This window comes from Puntigrus tetrazona, chromosome 8 (genome assembly GCF_018831695.1).
Source record: "Puntigrus tetrazona isolate hp1 chromosome 8, ASM1883169v1, whole genome shotgun sequence".
In the NCBI taxonomy this organism is placed as follows: Eukaryota; Metazoa; Chordata; class Actinopteri; order Cypriniformes; family Cyprinidae; genus Puntigrus; species Puntigrus tetrazona.
The window spans coordinates 16,491,463-16,510,525 of record NC_056706.1 but is presented as its reverse complement, the minus strand read 5'-3'; the positions used below and the strand labels follow the sequence as shown (position 1 = coordinate 16,510,525).

Here is a 19,063-nt window from a genome sequence, read left to right as displayed (position 1 = left end):
AGTCAGCTGCTACATTTTTATACATGAAATCCATTTATATGGTGAAAAATATTAGGCCCAAAAATTTATAATTAAAAATTATTAATACAATTGATTGAGTTTTTCAATATAATTTTTATATATATTATATATATATATATATAATTGTTTAATTATTATTATATTTTCCACCACATTTTTTCTTATTTCATTACTGGACAAAATATACATAGTACATATTACATAATACACACACACACACACACACACACACACATGCATGTGTGTGTGTTTCCCCCTGTTTTTGTATGTTTGCTTTTAACATTGAGGAGTACCAAATGTACCAAACACAAAGTTTTATTAAATTAGAATTTTAATGCTATAGCTTATGTAAACTGAAATAGTAATTTTTGGATGTTGGAATTTGCAGTAACCAAAACATTTTATTATTATGCCATGGATGTACAATTCTTATTTCTAAATATATATAATAGGTAACAAATATCATCTTTTGAACCTTTTGAATTTCATTAGTCGGTCCCCCCAAAAAAAGTAAATAAATAATATAAACCTTCAAAACTTTTTGATGTGTAACTCAAAAGCCCTGCACAGTGAAAATAACTCTTAATAAGAAGGTTTCAGTAGAATGCGCTGCAAAGAACCACTAAAGAGCCTTTATAAGAGCAGGCTATATAATCATACAATTGTCAGATATTTGTCATTTGCATGCCTGGCCACTCAATGACCTTTCAGATGCTGTGTGCTGAAAGAGTTGCTGTAGATCAGAGAAAGAGCTAGTGCACTGCACAGCCACTAGCCTCAAGAGAGTGAGCGGCAGGGTATTTATAGCCCTACTCGTCCCCAGCTGCATGGCTCCTACACCCCGCCAACAGGCAATTGGGCAACACAAGCTCACCCCTCCAGCAACCCACCACACTAACGTCCATAACGCAAACAGACATCTGGACATCAGCAGCCCTCAAAAGAGAGAGAAAAATGATCAGGCAGGAAAAAGAGAAAACGGCTGAGAGAGAGCAAGAAAAGACCTTCCATCACACCATCGCCCATCACCGGAGCCTTCACCTCTCAAATTTATAAACTAGTACTCGCTAGCGGGTGTTAAAAAAAAACACAGAAAAATAATACAAAACCATGACTGTAAGCATAGGCTATTCACCTTCACCATTTCCTTCAGTGTTTTGAGTCAACTTCCAAAAAAAGACTTATGATTCTTCTTCTTCTTCTTCTTCTTCTTATTATTATTATTATAAAAATATATATTTTTAAAATTTTTATATTATTCGATTATGATATTATTTAAATTAATTCAATCATAAAACACACTTGTTTTGCCATTTAAAATATGTATTTTAATGTTAATAAATTCTTAAAATGTGGTTTTACGTTTTATTTCTTTTATTACTCTGTGTGTGTGTGTGTGTGTGTGTGTGTATATATATATATATATATATATATATATATATATATATATATATATATATAAAATAATACAAACATTTTATACCAGCATCTGGTATAAAAATGAACTCCAGGACCACAAAAGCATAAATACATCTAAAACTACTCAATTCAATAACAAATACAATAAGACAGAATTGTTTTGTGGCGGGAGCAGATTAGCAAGCCGTCATGCCAGTTCAGCGCCACAAAACTGACCGTCCCTTCGGACCAACGTCTGTCTTTTTAAAACAACAAAAGTCTGAAAAGTCCTGCGTTTTGTCAGCTTTGCAGAGCTGAGCTTGTCCTCTCCCCCATTATCAATATTAATTAGCGTGTTTGGCTGTCTGTGAATACGGCTAAGCCTTTTTTCCAACAGCCAGGGGGCCATTTGTATTGGGTCAAGTCTGGAAGGCTGCCAGTATAGGCAAACATTCGGCGAAAGGCTCGGCTGCATGTCCTGTAAACTCTGCAGACGGAGAGAGTGTCAGGCCACCCCTCCTCAACGTTTTCCTAATTGGTTTTCAGTGAGGGCAAGGCAAATTAAATCTAGCCTATTACAGCTATGCTATTTAATTAGCCTTTGCAACTCCCATGCACTAAGAGGCAGAGATAAAGAATCTGCACTCATCTATTTGGTGCGCTACTCAAATTAACATGAGACCACCAGAAAGAGAGAACAGCACTCGGAGAGAAGGAGAAGAAATAATGTAATCAATTCTACTCTGGGAAGCGCAGTTGCGATCTACAGCTGCAAATATAAAATTCTGTCATATTTTACAGGTTTATAAGATACTCACACTACAGTTCAAAGTCTGGGGCTGGTAAGACTTAAATGCTCACCAAGGCTAGATTTGTTGGATTAAAAATACACTAAAAGCAGTAAAATACTGCTAAATATTATTACTTTTTTAAATGTATTTTAAAATGGAATTTATTCATGTGATGGCAAAGCTAAATTTTCAGCAAATCATAATAATATGCTGCTTTGCTGCTTAAGAAGCATTTCTTTTTATAATTAACGAAAACAGCTGGTGATTAATATTTTTGTGTAAACTGTGGCCCCTTTTTTTAGGATCCTTTGATGAATAGAAAGTTTAAAAGAACAGAGTTTATATTTGTTTGAAAAGCCCTTTGTCAATTTCAGCAATATTAAGACATACTCGCTAAAGAAAATTATTAATTTGTATAAAATTAAATACTATAAAAATTAACTCACTGACCCAAACCTCTTAAATTTTCATTGCTCAAATGAAAAAAATATTATCGCTTATATATATATAGTAAAACTGTGTCTGAGTGTGGACTGTCATGCCAAGATCTTGTTTTCTTTCTCACTCTCATTGCTGCTCTCCTTTTTTTTTTCTACGGTCCTAAAAATATAAAAATAAATAAATAAAATAAAGTGTGCAGGTGTAAATAAAGACCTGTTCAATAAGACCTATTCAGTCACTTCAAAGTGAAAAATGTACTTTTCAGAACACAGTGAGAAAAAAAAGAAGGACAAAGATAGCAAAGAAAAACAAAACCTTTAGAAAGCTTGTAGGTGACCTTATTCCTTTAGCTGCTTTGTGGCATCACAAGCAGCCTCTTAAAACCTCGCAAAACTGCTCAAAGCCATAATGTCCTTTAACACAGGCTATGAAAACACCGCTTTCACAAATGCTGACATTACTGTAACGCTCGAAGGAATGAACTTCAGGAAAGAATGCAGGATTATGATTACAGCCTCGGCTAAGTAAAGAGGACAATAACAATAGGTCACATACTCGTTAACACATTAACGGTCTCTGTGGATCTCCAGCAATGAAGATGAACCGAAAGTGGGAAGATAACACTCGAAAAAAGACAAAAAGAAACGACGAGCATTTATCTGAGGGCACAGTGGGACAATATTTATGCTGACATAATGATGTGTGAAATGAAATTGATCAGAACGGCAGTGAGAATCAATTAGCTCTGTAGAGTAAACAAGAGTCCTTTCAGCCCTTTTCTTCCTATTGATCAGCACTCCAGGAGAAAAACTGAAAAAAAAATTTTTTTTTCAAAAAGCAGCAGCTAAACTTTCAATAACATATTCAAAAAAAGAATTAAAAAGCTCATAATTCACTTAAAATGTATTATCTCCTGCGCTGCATTTTCCTTGACATAGACTGTTTTGCTACAAATAAACTTATTATATAGCAACAGAATGCATTTATAGTGATTTTTAAAAACAATTTTGTTCAGAAAGTTGCATTAAATTGATCCAAAAGTTAAATGTCTTAAAGGCCTCAATCTATTTTCACTATACAAAAATAGCTACAAAATATCTCATTTTGTGTTGTGAGGAAGAAACACACGCAGCCTTAGAATTCGTATTTTTGTGGTGAACTAGCACTTCAAATGAACGACCACAATTTAAAGAGAACAGAGGTGTAAAATACGAACACTGCAGGCTACATCACACCACAGATTTGCTCGGTAATAAGTTGATTAATTACGGCGCGTAATGATACAGTTCTAATCTCTCATTTCTGATCTATTTTTTTAATCACATAGTTTAGACTCAATGCCTCATAATTCCAGTTCCGTTAGCCTCCGAGCAGCTGTTTCCAATCTGTCCTAGATCACTGAAGAAATCCCTGACAACATCACATCTTGAGCCAGTGCCCAGCAAGCTCAGAAAAAAGCAACGCTACATTTGCCCAGAAAAGGTGGATCCAAACAAGTCTACAAGAACATATGGCGCGTCCAAAAAAACAAAAACAAAACAAAACAAAACAACAAGTCATCAGCTAGTCAGCTAAACAAACAAACAAAAAAGGTACTATCAGCTGTTTGAGAGAATTTAGCTTAGAGAGTATATATATCAGTCACGGAAAATATATAAAAATGAAAATTGTATAGGCAGCAGAAGCCAAACGAAGGCAGATCAGAGAAGAGCTATCACTTCCTCTCACACAGTACTACATGCACAGTATGTAAGAATCCTCCAAGCAGCTAAAACAAGAACATTTATTGGTGAAGTCAAATACTGACTTTTAGAAGCACACCAGTTTTTGATAAGGAGGCAGTGCCGTTCTTTTTCTTTCCTTAATGATGGCTAAAGGCTAGCATGCATGTGCTTAGACTGTCAGGACGACTTCGGCGAGCAGCAACCGAAAGGAACTTTTCCTCTAATCCACCCACATCACTGTCAATCCAGACTTATCACATCCACAGCAGACCAGCCACCACGGATCAATTTTACGCCTCTTGAAGAAAACAAATCATCACAAACCAAGCTTTCATTGATCTTTTGAAATTAAAAAGTCAATGTGCTATAGCACAAAGATTCACATTTTGCACCCAAAATAAAATGAAAAAAAGTACATATTTAATTTAATTAGATTTTTTATTTACTTAACGTCATGGATTTAATCAATTCATCATGGATGCATTAAATAATAACAAGAACATTTTCTTGAGCTGCAAATCAGCATATTAGAAGGATTTCTGATTTCTGGTCATGTGACACCGAAGAGTAATGGCTGCTAGAAAAATCAGCTTCGCCATCACAAAAATAAATGACATGTTAAAATACATTACAATTAAAAAAACATTTTACTTATTTTTAATTAAAAATTTTTACTTCTATTTTAAATTGCAATAATATTTTACAATATCAGTAGCCTCGCTGAGCATAAGAACATGCCCAAAAAAACTAAATCACAAAAAAAGGTCAAAAATAAATCAATTATGTACGACTAGACTGTCTCTTTCTCTCCGCATGTCTAACTCCATTTAATTCCATTAAGTTCAAAACACTTAATAATGTCTAATGCCATTTTCATCTTCTCTTGTGGGTGTTTTGCATTCAATTACAGAGGTCTAATAAATAGAAATTAGCTACATGCTTTGAAGCAGCAATTACTTTTAATGAATCATTTACTTAAGTATAAAATCGCATAAACGCATGAATATCTAGCGTACATGACAATAAACAAACAAATGTACCGGCTTACAAAGAATGAGAACACAAACAAGCCGTCTGTGTCTAAAAAGTTGCCGGATGTGACACCAGATGTCCCGCCGTCATCGCACGGGGTGGGTGTTTTTGGATGATTACAGGGCGAGCTTTGAAGCTTTGGCTGTCACTGAGAACATCACTCTATAACAGAGGCAGCCTCCCAAGCTCGGCTCTACTGAAAGGTGTTACTTCATATGAGTGCGAATCCCAACATGATTGGATCAACAGGTCCTCTGCTCATATGCTTGGGTCATAAGCAATCACACCGACGGCTAAATCCCGTCTTTAATGCAGCCTTAAAACTAGCTGGTGTTCATCTAATCACAGGCAAAAAAAAAAAAAAAAAAAAAAGTGATTGCAATTGGCACTGATTCTCAGGTCCCAGACTTGTGTTAAATGAGGACCTGTCCCAATTCAAGCTTTGCAGTTCGTCACTAACAGTGAACGCCTTAAAGGGGTTACGATGATGAGAAAAAAAGAAACTACGCTGCAAAAATGGCCCACATTTATCTGTCAACAAAAACCAAGAAGGTCTATATTATAACGCCTGAAGGTAGGTATTAAAAAGTCGCTGATAAAATAAGCATTTCTGATATATAATTAGCTGATTTAAAGGTTAACGAGGTTAATGAAGGTTCGCTCCATTATAAAAAAGTCAATTAGATATCTTTGTGAACAACTATACATTTTTCTTGGTTTTCTCATTTTTTACTCACAGTCCGTTTTTGTGTTTCAGAATAGCCTGCTAACTACAAACTGCAGTTGGACGCTTTACAGGTTGATCAGATGGCCTTGTCCGGTCTAAGTGGGTGGTTCTTGGCCAGAATAAGAAAGGTCCACTGTGAAGTCCTTCAGAAAGATAAAATGGCAAACGGGACAGCTTATAAACTACAACAACATCAACACCTACAGACCTGGGACCCCCCAAAAAAATCATAGTTTCTTATGAAGTATTTGTACAGCTCTATGACTTTATTTAAATAACGCCAATATTCAAAATGTTCATTTATTCAATCTGTTTATTGTGAAAAATCAGTTCTATTAACAAATTGTAAACGCAGATGTTCGAACGTATAAAATATAATCAGGTACGGACGGCTTTACATAAAAATGCATTTAATAAGCATTGAATTTATTAGTGCCATCACATCAAATCTAATTTATGTGTGACTGACAAGTATATTACTTTATATTGCAACCGTGTAATCCAAATAAATGGAAATGTAATTATATAAAAATCAAACTACAATCTACAAATACCTTTTGAGCCTGGTCTTTAACAACATGCGTACAGCGCAGTATTTCACCATTTAATTCAAAGATTTTTTTGCCTTTCATTTTGATAGGGCAGATCGTAGCTGACAGGAAGCGAAGAGGTAGAGAGAGAGGGGGTCAGGACCAGGAAAGGTCTGTGAGCCGGGAGTCGAACTCACCCACCAGGTCACCGCGCCGACCTCACCGTTTTATTTACATAAACAGCCACCTTATGTAGCATTTATACTACATTTACATATTACATCCCAACGTCAACCTTAGATTTTCATTTTGTCCGAAATCGACTAAAAATACCCAATTAGTAACTGAACGCCGGTGCAGGCTGTCTGTTAGAGCCCTGTAGAACATCACCGCCTCTGTGCTGTGTTTGTATAATTAAAAATCAGAAGCGAATCGTGGCTCTCAGAGGAGAACCTGGATATAATCGGTCTCTTTTTTTTATTATTTTAAATCTATCTGCTTGGATTGATGACAGTACAGATCAGTGACGCTGGAAGTGAAAGAACGGCTATTCGAGCGGCAGATCTGAAGCAAGCCGACTAGCTGGGCTGAATTCCCAGTACTGTGAGACAGCAGGGCTAAATAGAATGTCAAGGTTATCTCTTCGTGACGCTGGCCTGAGCTGTGTTTTATTTGCCCCAATTAAAGCCAATTAAACAGCTGGAAATTACAGCGAGATCTGTCTCCTCTACGGGAATACCGGGTCAGGGTTCGATTTATTACACTATCGTGAACATCAGGTTTCACTGTGGAGCGTTACGTGATATAGGAGTTCCTTGAACACTCTGGCTTAGGGTGTTCCCGCATGTACGAATAAGACGAATGTGGTGCATAAACTCATTATGGAAGCCCTTGGGAAGGCAGAGCGAAGGACAGCGTTTAAAAGAAACGCATCTGGGTATGTCACAATACTAAAGAAAATATCTGGTGCTACTGTCATTTTATTGTGACTTTGATGCAATTGCATTAAAAGTGCAACCAACACACTTTACAAAATTTTTTTTTTGTGTCTTATGTTAGAATTAAGTCATAGAGGTTTGGAACAACAAGGGTCATTTTAATTTCATTTTTGGTAAACATCCTTTAAAGCAACAGTTCAAACTAAATGAACATTCGCTGAAAATGTGCTCCCCGTCAGGCTATCCAAGAAGCATATGAGTTTCTTTCTTAATTAAACACGTTGCATTGAAATGGGTGCCGTCACAATCCAATCCACAGTCCAAACAGCTGATAATAACATCATAATAATTCACAGGTGATCGATATGACTCCAGTCCATCAATTAGTGTCTTGTCAAGTGAAAAGTTGTGCGTTTATAACGTTCTAAACAATAGTTTGCGCTTAAAAATACGAGTTCTAAATTCATATAAATAATGTCGCTGGATTTTGATGGGAAGGAACAACAGGGAAAAGAGTTGTAGAAAACAAATACTTCACAAAACATTCATTAATGAACTGGAGTCTTGTAGGTTGCTTGTGGATTATTGTGATGATTTTATCTTGGCATTTTCACGGCACCCATTCACCACAGAGGATTCATTGTTGAGCAAGTGATGCGATTATACATTGTTCCCAACTGATATAAATCTTGGATTGCCGTAGCGCAAGTACATTTTCAGGACACGTTCAGTTTTGGGTGAACTATTCTTTTAAGTGTGAACACACAAGCACTCCTACACAGTACAACATCTGTCCGCACACATAAATATAGCCTCCTCTATTATCTTCTAAATTCATTTGTATGCAAACACCAGCCACTGACTGGCATCTGTCTTCTCTTGCTGTTAACACACTCTCTCTCTCTCTCTCTCCCTTTCGCTCTACCTCCTTTCTTTTCCTCTCTCGCTCTCCATCTTTCCTTCCCTCTGTGCTTTCTTCCTTATCCCTGTCCTCCTCTCACATGCACACACATACTTCATAATTTACAAGCATGTCCATTTCCTCAGCAGCTGCACACTTCTCCGGATGGGCTTATGCCGTTCACTGCCGTCCGTCACAAAAAAAAAAAATAAAAGCCCAGCACGCATACAGAGTGGACACTAGTAAATCTAAATCTAAAACACTAAATCCTCCTCGCCGAAGGAGAATCGCAAATAATCCCAAAAACACAGCATTTTAGGCGGAACGAAAGAGCGATGGACACGTAGTAGCAAGCACCTGCCTGATGAGACTCAAAGAATGTGTGTGCACTTTAACCCCAGTTGAACAACACTATAATGAGATCCCGGTTGAGCATTTCCCTCTACTGGACCACACGAATGAGGGAGGGGGTGCCAGTTATGTAATCTGGACATGACTGCCGCTGTTCATATCAGTAAGGCAGGGATGGAGGGAATAAGGCAGAGAGAGAGAGAGAGAGAGAGAGAGAGAGAAAGACACGTGCCCTGTACTGCCAGCAGAGCACTAAGCATCACCAGGATCCAGTTGTTACAGCACGGTCTAAAAAAATGAGGGCACTTTAATGATATTATTAGTATAATTTAAAGACAAATCTACTTAATGAAGCCTTTAATGCTGATGTGGTTCTTTGCAGATCTCATTCTGCTATTGTTGCTATTAATCCGATGGCATCCAGAACAATTTTTCATACACGCCAGCTGCTTCACGTGACCCGAACAAGTGATAAATTCAAAAACATACTACAGGTAATTGAACAAAAACCATCTGAGGCATTTAAGTGTGTGTGTGACCCAATATCCCAATCAGCATCCCACCTCCTTTAGTCGCTAATTACTAATAAAGCGAACAACGAGGTCTGCAATAGAGCGCAACGCTGCCAGCCCACATTTTCAGCAGTTACGAAAATATATATATTCTTTTCCATAGGGATTTTTAAAAAGTTAAAAGCTGTTAGGTCACAAGCATGACCGGCTTCGTGGCCATGATTTAACTGAATTCAAAAGAGGGATTGAATTAGTATAGTGTGGCATGATGTAACTAAAACAAGGGAACGAATGAATAAAACGTAGATAGAAATTAATAAATCCCAGGAACAAATTATTAATTTGTTTCTCCACGTGTAATGATCCATGAGGCTGACATAGGAGAAGATGTTTTTTTCGTTAAAGTATTGTCATAGCGTCATAAATTTGAAATTTCAACAATATCCTTCCTATATTTCTGGGTCTTGAACATGTTAGTTTCATTGCTGTCTGTGGGAGGGTCAGAAAGCTTCCTGATTTCATTTCATTAGTTTGCGTTCTGAAGATGTCTTACGTGTTTGGAACAACACGAGGGCGAGACATATAGAGAGCGTAGTTTCTCTATTTTCCAGTAAGAGTTAGGGTCCATGCTAACCAGCTAAACCTTGACTCCAACAAAGGACAAATCGCTGTTTCAAATATGCATCATTAGTGGCGTAAAAGTTACATATTTCATCTTCAGAAACGGTCTATATAGGCTGTATCTGCAATGCTCAAATCATATGCACTGAACTCATTTTCACTGATGACTGACAAACAAACAAAAAAGGTGGGGGCTTGTAGGCAGATAGAGAACGCTGAGAGAGTTGAGACTCAAGCTGCGCGTGAAAGGTGTTATATTCTTCTTAATATTCTATGAGCTCTGAGAGAACACATTTCACGTAATTGAGACTGTTTATACGTAAAGTGCTTTACCACAGGACGGCACTACCATATTCATCTTTCTATTCTTTTCAAACCAAATCATAACAACAATAGAATTTCAACAGCATCACTAACAATATACACAGGTTGCGTGATTATATGCAAATGCTACTACAAAGGCTTAAAGTCTGCACGGTGGTCACAGATCCATTTCCACACAGACAAGCTCCAAGAAGTGAAAACTTTCTGAGAATGCAATACTATATCATCATTGCACCCCTGAGTGAGACACCTAATGCCATATTGCATCATTAACATACTGCATGTCAATTTGTATGGGACAAAATTCCCGCTTAACGGGAATAAAGTTACAACATGTAAAGCAATTTGATTAAATCACGCCCTTATTTTAATCTATACCATCCACACAGTATGATGTAACAGATCGGGTTTTGTCACATCACGCTACAGGGAGATATATTACACCAGAGGTACGCCATGTCATTATAGAATGTATAAATAATTAAAAAGCACAAAGACGTTTGCATGCGTTTTAAATGGCAATGTTTTGGTGACTAGACCAAAAAAAGCAACTGGAAGTCATGGAAAAAAATAATAACTATTAAACTGATTATGCTTGGAGTGAATTCAGGTTAATAGATGAATTGCGCATAAAACATGCTTTACTCCTATCCCCTAGATATTCACAGATCGCTTTGAGGTCAACTGATATGATGCTTTCAACTTAAGTATCGCAGTCCACAATGCTTTCATCGTTATCATTGCTGTAAGCAAAAACCATTTCTATATCTTCTAAAATAAAATTGTGGCGCATGTCTGCACTTTTTCAATTGTGTAATTCGTATGCACCGTATAAAACACCGCCTGATGTTTATAGGTAAAATTCCATATTCAACATATCTATCCGAATGTGTTTTAATTGTGTTCTGTTGTTTGCACAGCAACTAAAATTCAATTAAAGGGGACGATGACAAAATAAAAAGTGCATCAAATGTAGGGTTTGAACTAGAACACCACGTCCAAGAGGAAAACACACATTCGTGTAATTGGGACTTTTGGCTCAAAATCTCACAGACTGAGACACACAACCTCTGTGACAGCAAGCCCTGGTCTCACCCATCACCGTCAGGTTGTTTAAAATAAAAGAATACATGTTAAAATCTCACTAAAACAAAGAATTGTAACTGTTTGCGACGGCGAGATCTTGAAGGAGTTTGAAGAGCTCCCAAGTGATGGGGGGAAAAAGAGGACTATCTCTTTAATAGTACAAGCTACCGTGAGAAACATTCAGCAGTGCTGCAATCTAAAATGGCTATGGACAAAAGTACCCCACACAGCCATGTGTTTCCCTGGCAGAAAGACGCTGAATGATGTTTTCAGCACATTTAACACGGCACAGCGTACTACTGTATGTATTTATAAGGTTACGGTGCAAACGACCGCACGAGCCGTAATGACATTTACAGCCAAAGCAGCAACCTAAACATCTTATCACCCGAGCAAACAACCGTATCGCAACGCGTTCGAGAGACATTTCTGACCAAAACATCCGATATCTTCCTTATCAACACAACATGCTCTCAGATCAGCTGAGCGCGTGAACGAAATCAAGCGATGGACAGCGACTCTACCTCTTCCGCCGCTCTTCCGTTAAAAGATGATTCCCGTAAAGACAGCCGCGTCCAACTGTGTCATATTAAGGGGCGGCTGACGGCTCCGGTCCGCTGTCCGTGCTATCCGGGCTTAAAACGGTTCATTAGCGACCGTCGGGAAGAGAAAAGCGCTGGAGCGGGCGGTACTGAGGAGACCGCACAGGCGCGCGCTCACTCACACACACACACACACACACACACACACACTCACTGCTGGAAGAGCGCAGCACGCAAACACACTGCCTTTGGCGCTCGTTTAAAGCGCTCTTCGGCTGTATCTGTGCACCGGATCAACACAGAAGATACGTGAACACAACTGGCCTATTCTGGCTCTCTCTCGTTCCCACAGAAGCACGCACAAGCGCAGAGCCGGTGCGGCTTTCAGCAGGACAGTCGCGGGCTGCTTCACTTTGACATCTGTCACGTAAACGCACGTTTCTCGTGCCCGATGCTGTGCATCTGTATGTTCAGCATCATCTTCCAGGTGAGCATCACCCATCTGCCCTGGAGGGCCATGACTGGAGCTGACAAGGTCAAATAAGGTGTTTTTGCATTCTCTCTCTGGCTCGTTCCTTCCCCCATCACTGGCTATATTTACATGAGCGTCATTTTCTTATTAAGGTCCATATATTGTGGTTAAACCTTAATCCAAAAGGATGCTTACAAGCTGCTATCAGAGTATTCCTGTATACAGCAGAGTAATCCAAACACATCTAGTCTAATTCACGTCCGCAAGTCAGCATAAAATAAAAATTCCCCCTATTTTTAAACACTCATTGATCTTATTATAAACAATTAATCTGTGTATATTCATTAATTTATTCATTCGCTCATTCATTTAGACCTCGTCACGTCTCTCGCTCTGAGATTTTCTCCTATCGCTTATTCCACTTAAGCTTCACTCTTTTCTTACAAGCGACTGCAAACATGCATACAGATCTGCATGAAGCTGACAACCAATGGATAGAACAAAGTCCCTTCTCTTCCTTTTTTCTTTTCACTTGGACATCTGTCACAATGCTGAATATTTTTGTCTGTTTTATTGCGACTTACAATAGCATTTTGGATTTCAAAATATAGGTTATGTTTTTTTTTTATGTTCATAAAACTCGCCTCCTCCTTACTCGAATTTCTTAACTGTCATCTCTCCATATGACCCAGAAATAAATTTAAGACATGCACAGACTTGTGCAATTTTACTTGGACAAAACTTTTACTTGGTATAGGCATGTGCAAGTGGTTAGACTTGCATTAAGACTAAATTAAGCCTGACCCACCTCAGCCCCAGTATCAAAACATGGAAATGCTTTTACACCACCTCTGAGCAGCATTACACAGTCTGTGTAAACACACCTAAATGCCACCCGAGAAGTGCTTCTGTGCCACCTTCTGTGCACTGGATTCATTTGGTTATGGTAATCAGCTTCAGGTTAAAGGGATAGTCTGCCCATAATTGTTTTGTTTTTTTTGTTGTTGTTTTTTAATTACTCACCATCACGTTCCGATAAATGTACATGTTGTTGTAAAAAATTGCAAAAATGCAAAGATTTTGTTAGTTAAAATGGAAATCAACAAGAACCAATACTATTTATTTTAAATGTACTATTTTCAAAATTCCTGTTGTGTTCCACGGTAGTAAGAAAATGACACCGTTTTTAACGACAAATGGTATAAACCTTATAATATATATGTCCAAAATTTGATGAATGTAGGAATACTCTCGTGCATGTAAATACAATCACTGCTGCATACAGGAATAGCCAAAATCCCGTATGCTAAATAAATAAAATAACTGAATAGGCGACACTTAGTAGAGATTCTGCGTGCAACCAGTGAACGCTTCCTTATCCCATGAGGTCATGGGTCAAAGAACATCCAGGTCAAAGGACAATACCAACATTACATCCAGGAATTAATTTACACTACACTGCATGCCGCATACTTAAAGAAGATGCTTCATCAATCGCATGCTTTAACAGATATCTGGGATTTGATAGATTTGTTAATGAGGATCCATTGTGAGAAACCCACTGAACCCACTCTCTCTCTCCCCCTGTTCTCCGTGCAACGCTTACTCTTTCCACCAGTGCGTGAGTCCAACCAATCGTTTATCTCCCACTGTGCACTAGCAGGACCATTCCCAGCGGCGCCGGCCAATCAGAGATCAGGGATGCAGGAGCAGCAGGGTATTAAGGAGGATTATTTGGACAGTTCAGGGTTTCCCCAGACTTGGCAATGAAACAACAGGACAAGACTGCCCTCTGTGCCTCGCACCAGTATTACAAGCTTACTAAAAAACAATCACGCATGCTGTGCAATACAGCAGTGCGCCCAATAAAAACAATGAGATTCAAGAAAGAAATATCGTAGAGATAACCCCTAAACTAGACAGAAAACGAGCTTGACTTGTTTGGATACTGCTGCTTGGCAACCGTAACAATTATAACGCGGGCTGTCATTCTCCTCTTTCTCTCCCCGTCTCCCTCAATCTCTCCCAAAAGAGCCCTCTGCTGTCTCATGGGATATCTAGCATTGCATAACCACAGCCAAATATGGCAGCACTCTAGTATATAAACCTCCACTGATTCCCGTCTCCAAAAGGCACATCTAGACCCCGGGTACATCGCAGGACTCATTAACATCTCTAAAACACTCCAGCCAAGTAAATGTTATTTGCCCTTAGCGTAAGTGAGCAATTTCCATCCTCTTCAGATCTAAAGCAGAAAACATGTCTGTTCATAAGCAGTGTAGGTTAAAGCAAAGGGTCGAGTGCATTTGTTAAATAAAAGGAGAGAGGAGCCAACTGAATGGGTACATTGCCACAAAAAGACCAAAATGGTATGTTGATTTAAGCTTTTGCTTAAGTTGTTGTCAATTTAGACGAGCTCACAGGAATCATCTCGAGATGTTTGCTGGAAGTCAAATGTACACATGAATACATTTGAAATATAATTAGATATCATCCATATGTGGGTATAGAATAAAGTGTTGATCTGTTACTCCAAGAAATGCCACAGGTGTTCCTGTTTTATCCCAGGATACTAACAGCTGTCTCCCGTGTAAAACGCACCAAGTGACTTAAGAAAGTAGTCGGTTATTTATTTGTGAAAGAACAGATGGAGGGGTAAAGGAGGGACGGAAAAGGGTTCGGGAGGAAGTAGGCGTTTGCTCCGGATAGAAGAGTAGGCCAAGTCCTCAGAAAACCAAACCGTGATCAGGACACAGACTAATCCAATAATGCCTGGACCACAGCCTTGCGGTTGATCCAAAACTACAACAATGCTAACAGATTAATCTTTTATTTCAAAACTAAACCAAGCTAACATACAACACGGGGCCTGCATACAATGCTTTATTATAGTTCATACAACAAGTACGATCAAAAATGTTATTGTGTGTTTCTATAGTGAAACCCAAAGGCTTACCTTATCCTTGGTCCTTCCTGGTCCGTTGGTTCTGTTGGAGATGATTGACAGCTGTTTTTGGACCCACTGTAAATCTCTTTGGGATGGTGTCAGTACCTCCACCTCACACTGCCTTTCAACCCCCATCATCTCCTAACGGACAAAGCCACATGTCACTTAAACATGCATTAGTCGGTGAGATGTGGAACACCATCAGTTTAACCAATTAGAAATGAGGAGCAGGGTAAAACACACATTATTCACTATGATCCTCCTGATGTGACAGTATAAGTATTTAGTCTCTGTTTAAATATAAAGGATTTCCATTTTGATTTGTGATGTTAATGAATGCTAAATGACAGAGTTGGTGTCTAAATAATGGCATCCACCTGCATGTAGAGGTGCACTCATATCTGACTCTTCTTTATCCCAGCAGTCTTTGACTCTATACTGACACCTAGTGGCGCGGATGCATGAAAGCTTACATTAAGCGCTGTTGCTTCACAGCAAAGCTGTTTTATGTTTTAAGGTTTTCTTCCAGAATTTTTTGTGTTGGAGACAAAAATTCAGTCATAGTCCAATTGTTGTTAAAAAACAAATAATGTTTGGAATGCTATTATATGTTGATTCTGGACAAAATATTTATTCGTAAATGCAAATGCATGAACACAGAACCTTAACTTTCTGCTATTCAAAAGAGACATTATTTATAATTACTTTCCATCATTGGAATAAATAAAAAGTAACAAGGCCCAGAAACGTATTGGAATAATTCGATAACTTGATTAATTTGAAGAGGAAGAGAACTTTTGTCTTCTTTAATTTTCTTTCTCAGAACATATGCAAGTTTATTGATACTTTGCATCTACGTTGTATACGTGCCTTGATTAATATTTATTTATTTACGTTTGTCAGTGCCATTGTTTGTGTATATTCGTTTCACTACGCTCAGTAAAAACATACCTATATCTGTTTAAAATGTTATTCAAAGTTTTAAATTATGTTTCCTAATGTTTGGCATTAAAAAATGCACATATATATATAAAAAACACGTTAAGTAAATTTCAAGTACAACAGCAAAATCATGCACTAATTTAGTTTTCATTTAAATCTTAAAATACTCTATTATTATTACTATCATCAAATATCACACAAAATGCACACACATACATACGCAAATGCTATTTACATGATGCATACAAATCACCCCTAGACATCTGACATCATGCACAGACCCTTGGCGCAGTCAAACATTACAAACACACACAAACACACACACACACATATGCTCTGAGCCATATCACATAAGCATGCACATTAATATGCCCCCTTGCGCGCAACATAAATCATTCTTGTAAACACAACTCTAGATTATATTTTACAATTACGAATCCAATAAATCCATCCCAAATAATCTAAGCAAACATAATAAAGCAAACGTTATACCAAAAGACAATACAAATACGCTCAAAAGCACCCAAGAGTTACATTACATGCATAAAAATCAACCCACAGGCTGTAATCTGCAAATCAATTATGTCTTAATCCACGCATCTGTGTGCAGAAGATGTACATACCATGGCCCATAATCTATGAATAATCTACACACTGGCAGCCCTGCTCTCTGTGAACTCCAGCAAAGCGCTCCATGTCCTGCTCTTAAGCGTGTTTACCCACAGTGCTCTAGTCATACTCCGCTGTGGCCGACGGTGATGTCACAGAGCCAGCGTGCCACAGGCCGCGTGGGATTATTAATATCTGTACTTCGTCGGAGTTACATAAGAACGCTGGAGCTGGATTATATCGTTACTGTACGGAAAATGGCAGCGAAGAAAGCGGCTCGTGGAGGGACGGGAAGGGGAGACGCCCTCTCAGGGGTGAACATAATCCCCTCTGATGGCGCTGCGTCTTAAATGAGTCTGACTAAATGATAACAGAAAAAGAAAGCGGCCGAACAGATGTGCGGCGTAGCACTGCTGAGAACACACATGGCTTGTCTGGGACAGGGCAGGGGCTATGAACAGAGTCACTCGATAGCAGTCCATTGGAAACCGAGGACACTGCCTGAGGCAAAAGCTGTAGAACAATCCATCCCCTCCGAGCCAAAACAGAGAAACCTGCTGGAGCTCCACGAGGGGCATTCCAGCTTCATTTTGTGCTTTTTTATGCAATCATACCATGTTTGAGAGCAAAACGGATTAAACAATTAACATCGATAGGGGGAGAGCACATTTCTGCATTCATAATGAAACCTGCAGGAAGAATGAAAACAAATTCACCCAAATCCTACCTAACAACACAAAAAGTATAGCATATTTTATCCCACTTTTAAAATGTTTGGATTTATTTAAATGTTTTGTTTTGTTTTTTTCTAGCAGAGAACGTAACAGTCTTAAATAGTTAACTCTTAAATAGTTCACTGTTACCATGATTTTGTACAGTAAATTCGTCACACTTATATAATACTGAACAAAAGTGCTATACATTTTTTGGTTTTTAAAAGAAGTTTGCAAAAGATGCCTAAATGTATTTGATCAAATATGCAATAAAAATGGTAACACAATTGAAACATTTTTTAATGTTTACTCCTGTGATATAAAGGTGAATTTCAGTCTTCACACAATCCTTCAGAAATATGTTTCTATTATGCTGATTTGCTGCTCAAGAACTTTTCAACATTAATGTGCATCCAAAAAATACATGAATGACTTTTACATTTTTTTAAATTAAGCTTGAGTTGGCACAGTGTAACAAACAATATGCTCTTTGACTTGTACGCTGACCAACAAAAGCTTAGAAGTAGGCTGCATGCTATCAAGGTTTTCTTCCTAAGTTTTAACCTGTTTTTCTGAGTTTGTGACATTTACATCATCCCGTCTGTCTGTTCTCTAAATAATAACTTAATTCAAATTTACTCATAAGATTAATAAATCAACTAGAGTTAAATGTATAGTGTAGATTAGGGTGCCATTGTCCCAGGATTTCTATATTGGCTTTTTTTTTTTATATTTAGGTTTAATCTTTGGTTGCGTGCAGACCGATCTGTGTATGACATCGGTTTCTTTTTTTAAGACGCTCTCGAGGTACTTTGATGCAAAGCAAGGAACTTTAATCAAAGCTTCGATAACCTGCTTGTTTCTGGATTCACTTGAAAACCAAGCTCTCTAACAAAAAAGTTTAGAAATGCAAATCCTCGTTCATACCTCTGCATGCACTCACGTTTTCTTCTTGTCCTTCTCTGTGGTTCCAGTACGCTGCTGCTCAGCCAAACAATGACTCACACGCAGAATGAGAGAAAAGCACTGACTGTCCCATCACTGTTACAAACAATCACTGTCTCCCCTTTCAGCTTCATCTCTTTATTCACTCACCCTAACCAGGTCAGGTGAGATTTTAATTTATTTATTTCTCACTGGCTCGCTCTCTCATGTGTGTGTGTGTGGATGCTCTCTTACTGTCTCTCAGGCAGGAACATTTGAGTTACATAATGTCTGTGCTTCTGCCCACTCACTCACAGCTCAATAGCAGAGATAGGATGTCCTAAAAGTGGCATGTCACGAGAGGCATTTATTCCTCTCTCGTCGTACAGTGCAAGTGCATATGGATTTCACAGACAGTATCTAGACCGTCTAAATAACGCGAGCGTGTTCGAGGGAGATTTTCACAGCTGCTGAGTCCAGGGTAAAATCCCATGAGCATCAGTGTATGCACCTGCTT

The 19,063-nt window shown here is 38.3% G+C and overlaps 1 protein-coding gene across 32 annotated transcripts in view; it reads right to left on the bottom strand.

Moving 5' to 3' along the window:
* Positions 1-15,513, bottom strand: part of LOC122350471 (RIMS-binding protein 2-like) — a 104,042-nt gene extending 88,529 nt beyond the window's left edge. For 24 of the 32 annotated variants that reach the window (XM_043246956.1, XM_043246958.1, XM_043246963.1 and 21 more), the window contains exon 1: positions 15,368-15,512. In XM_043246956.1, the coding sequence (XP_043102891.1) occupies positions 15,368-15,496 (129 nt within the window). In that variant the 5' untranslated portion in view covers positions 15,497-15,512. Of the gene's footprint in view, positions 1-15,367 lie in introns of all 32 variants that reach the window. The other 8 variants (XR_006251602.1, XR_006251603.1, XM_043246969.1 and 5 more) reach the window with 2 other exon arrangements.
* Positions 15,514-19,063: the final 3,550 nt, after the last annotated feature.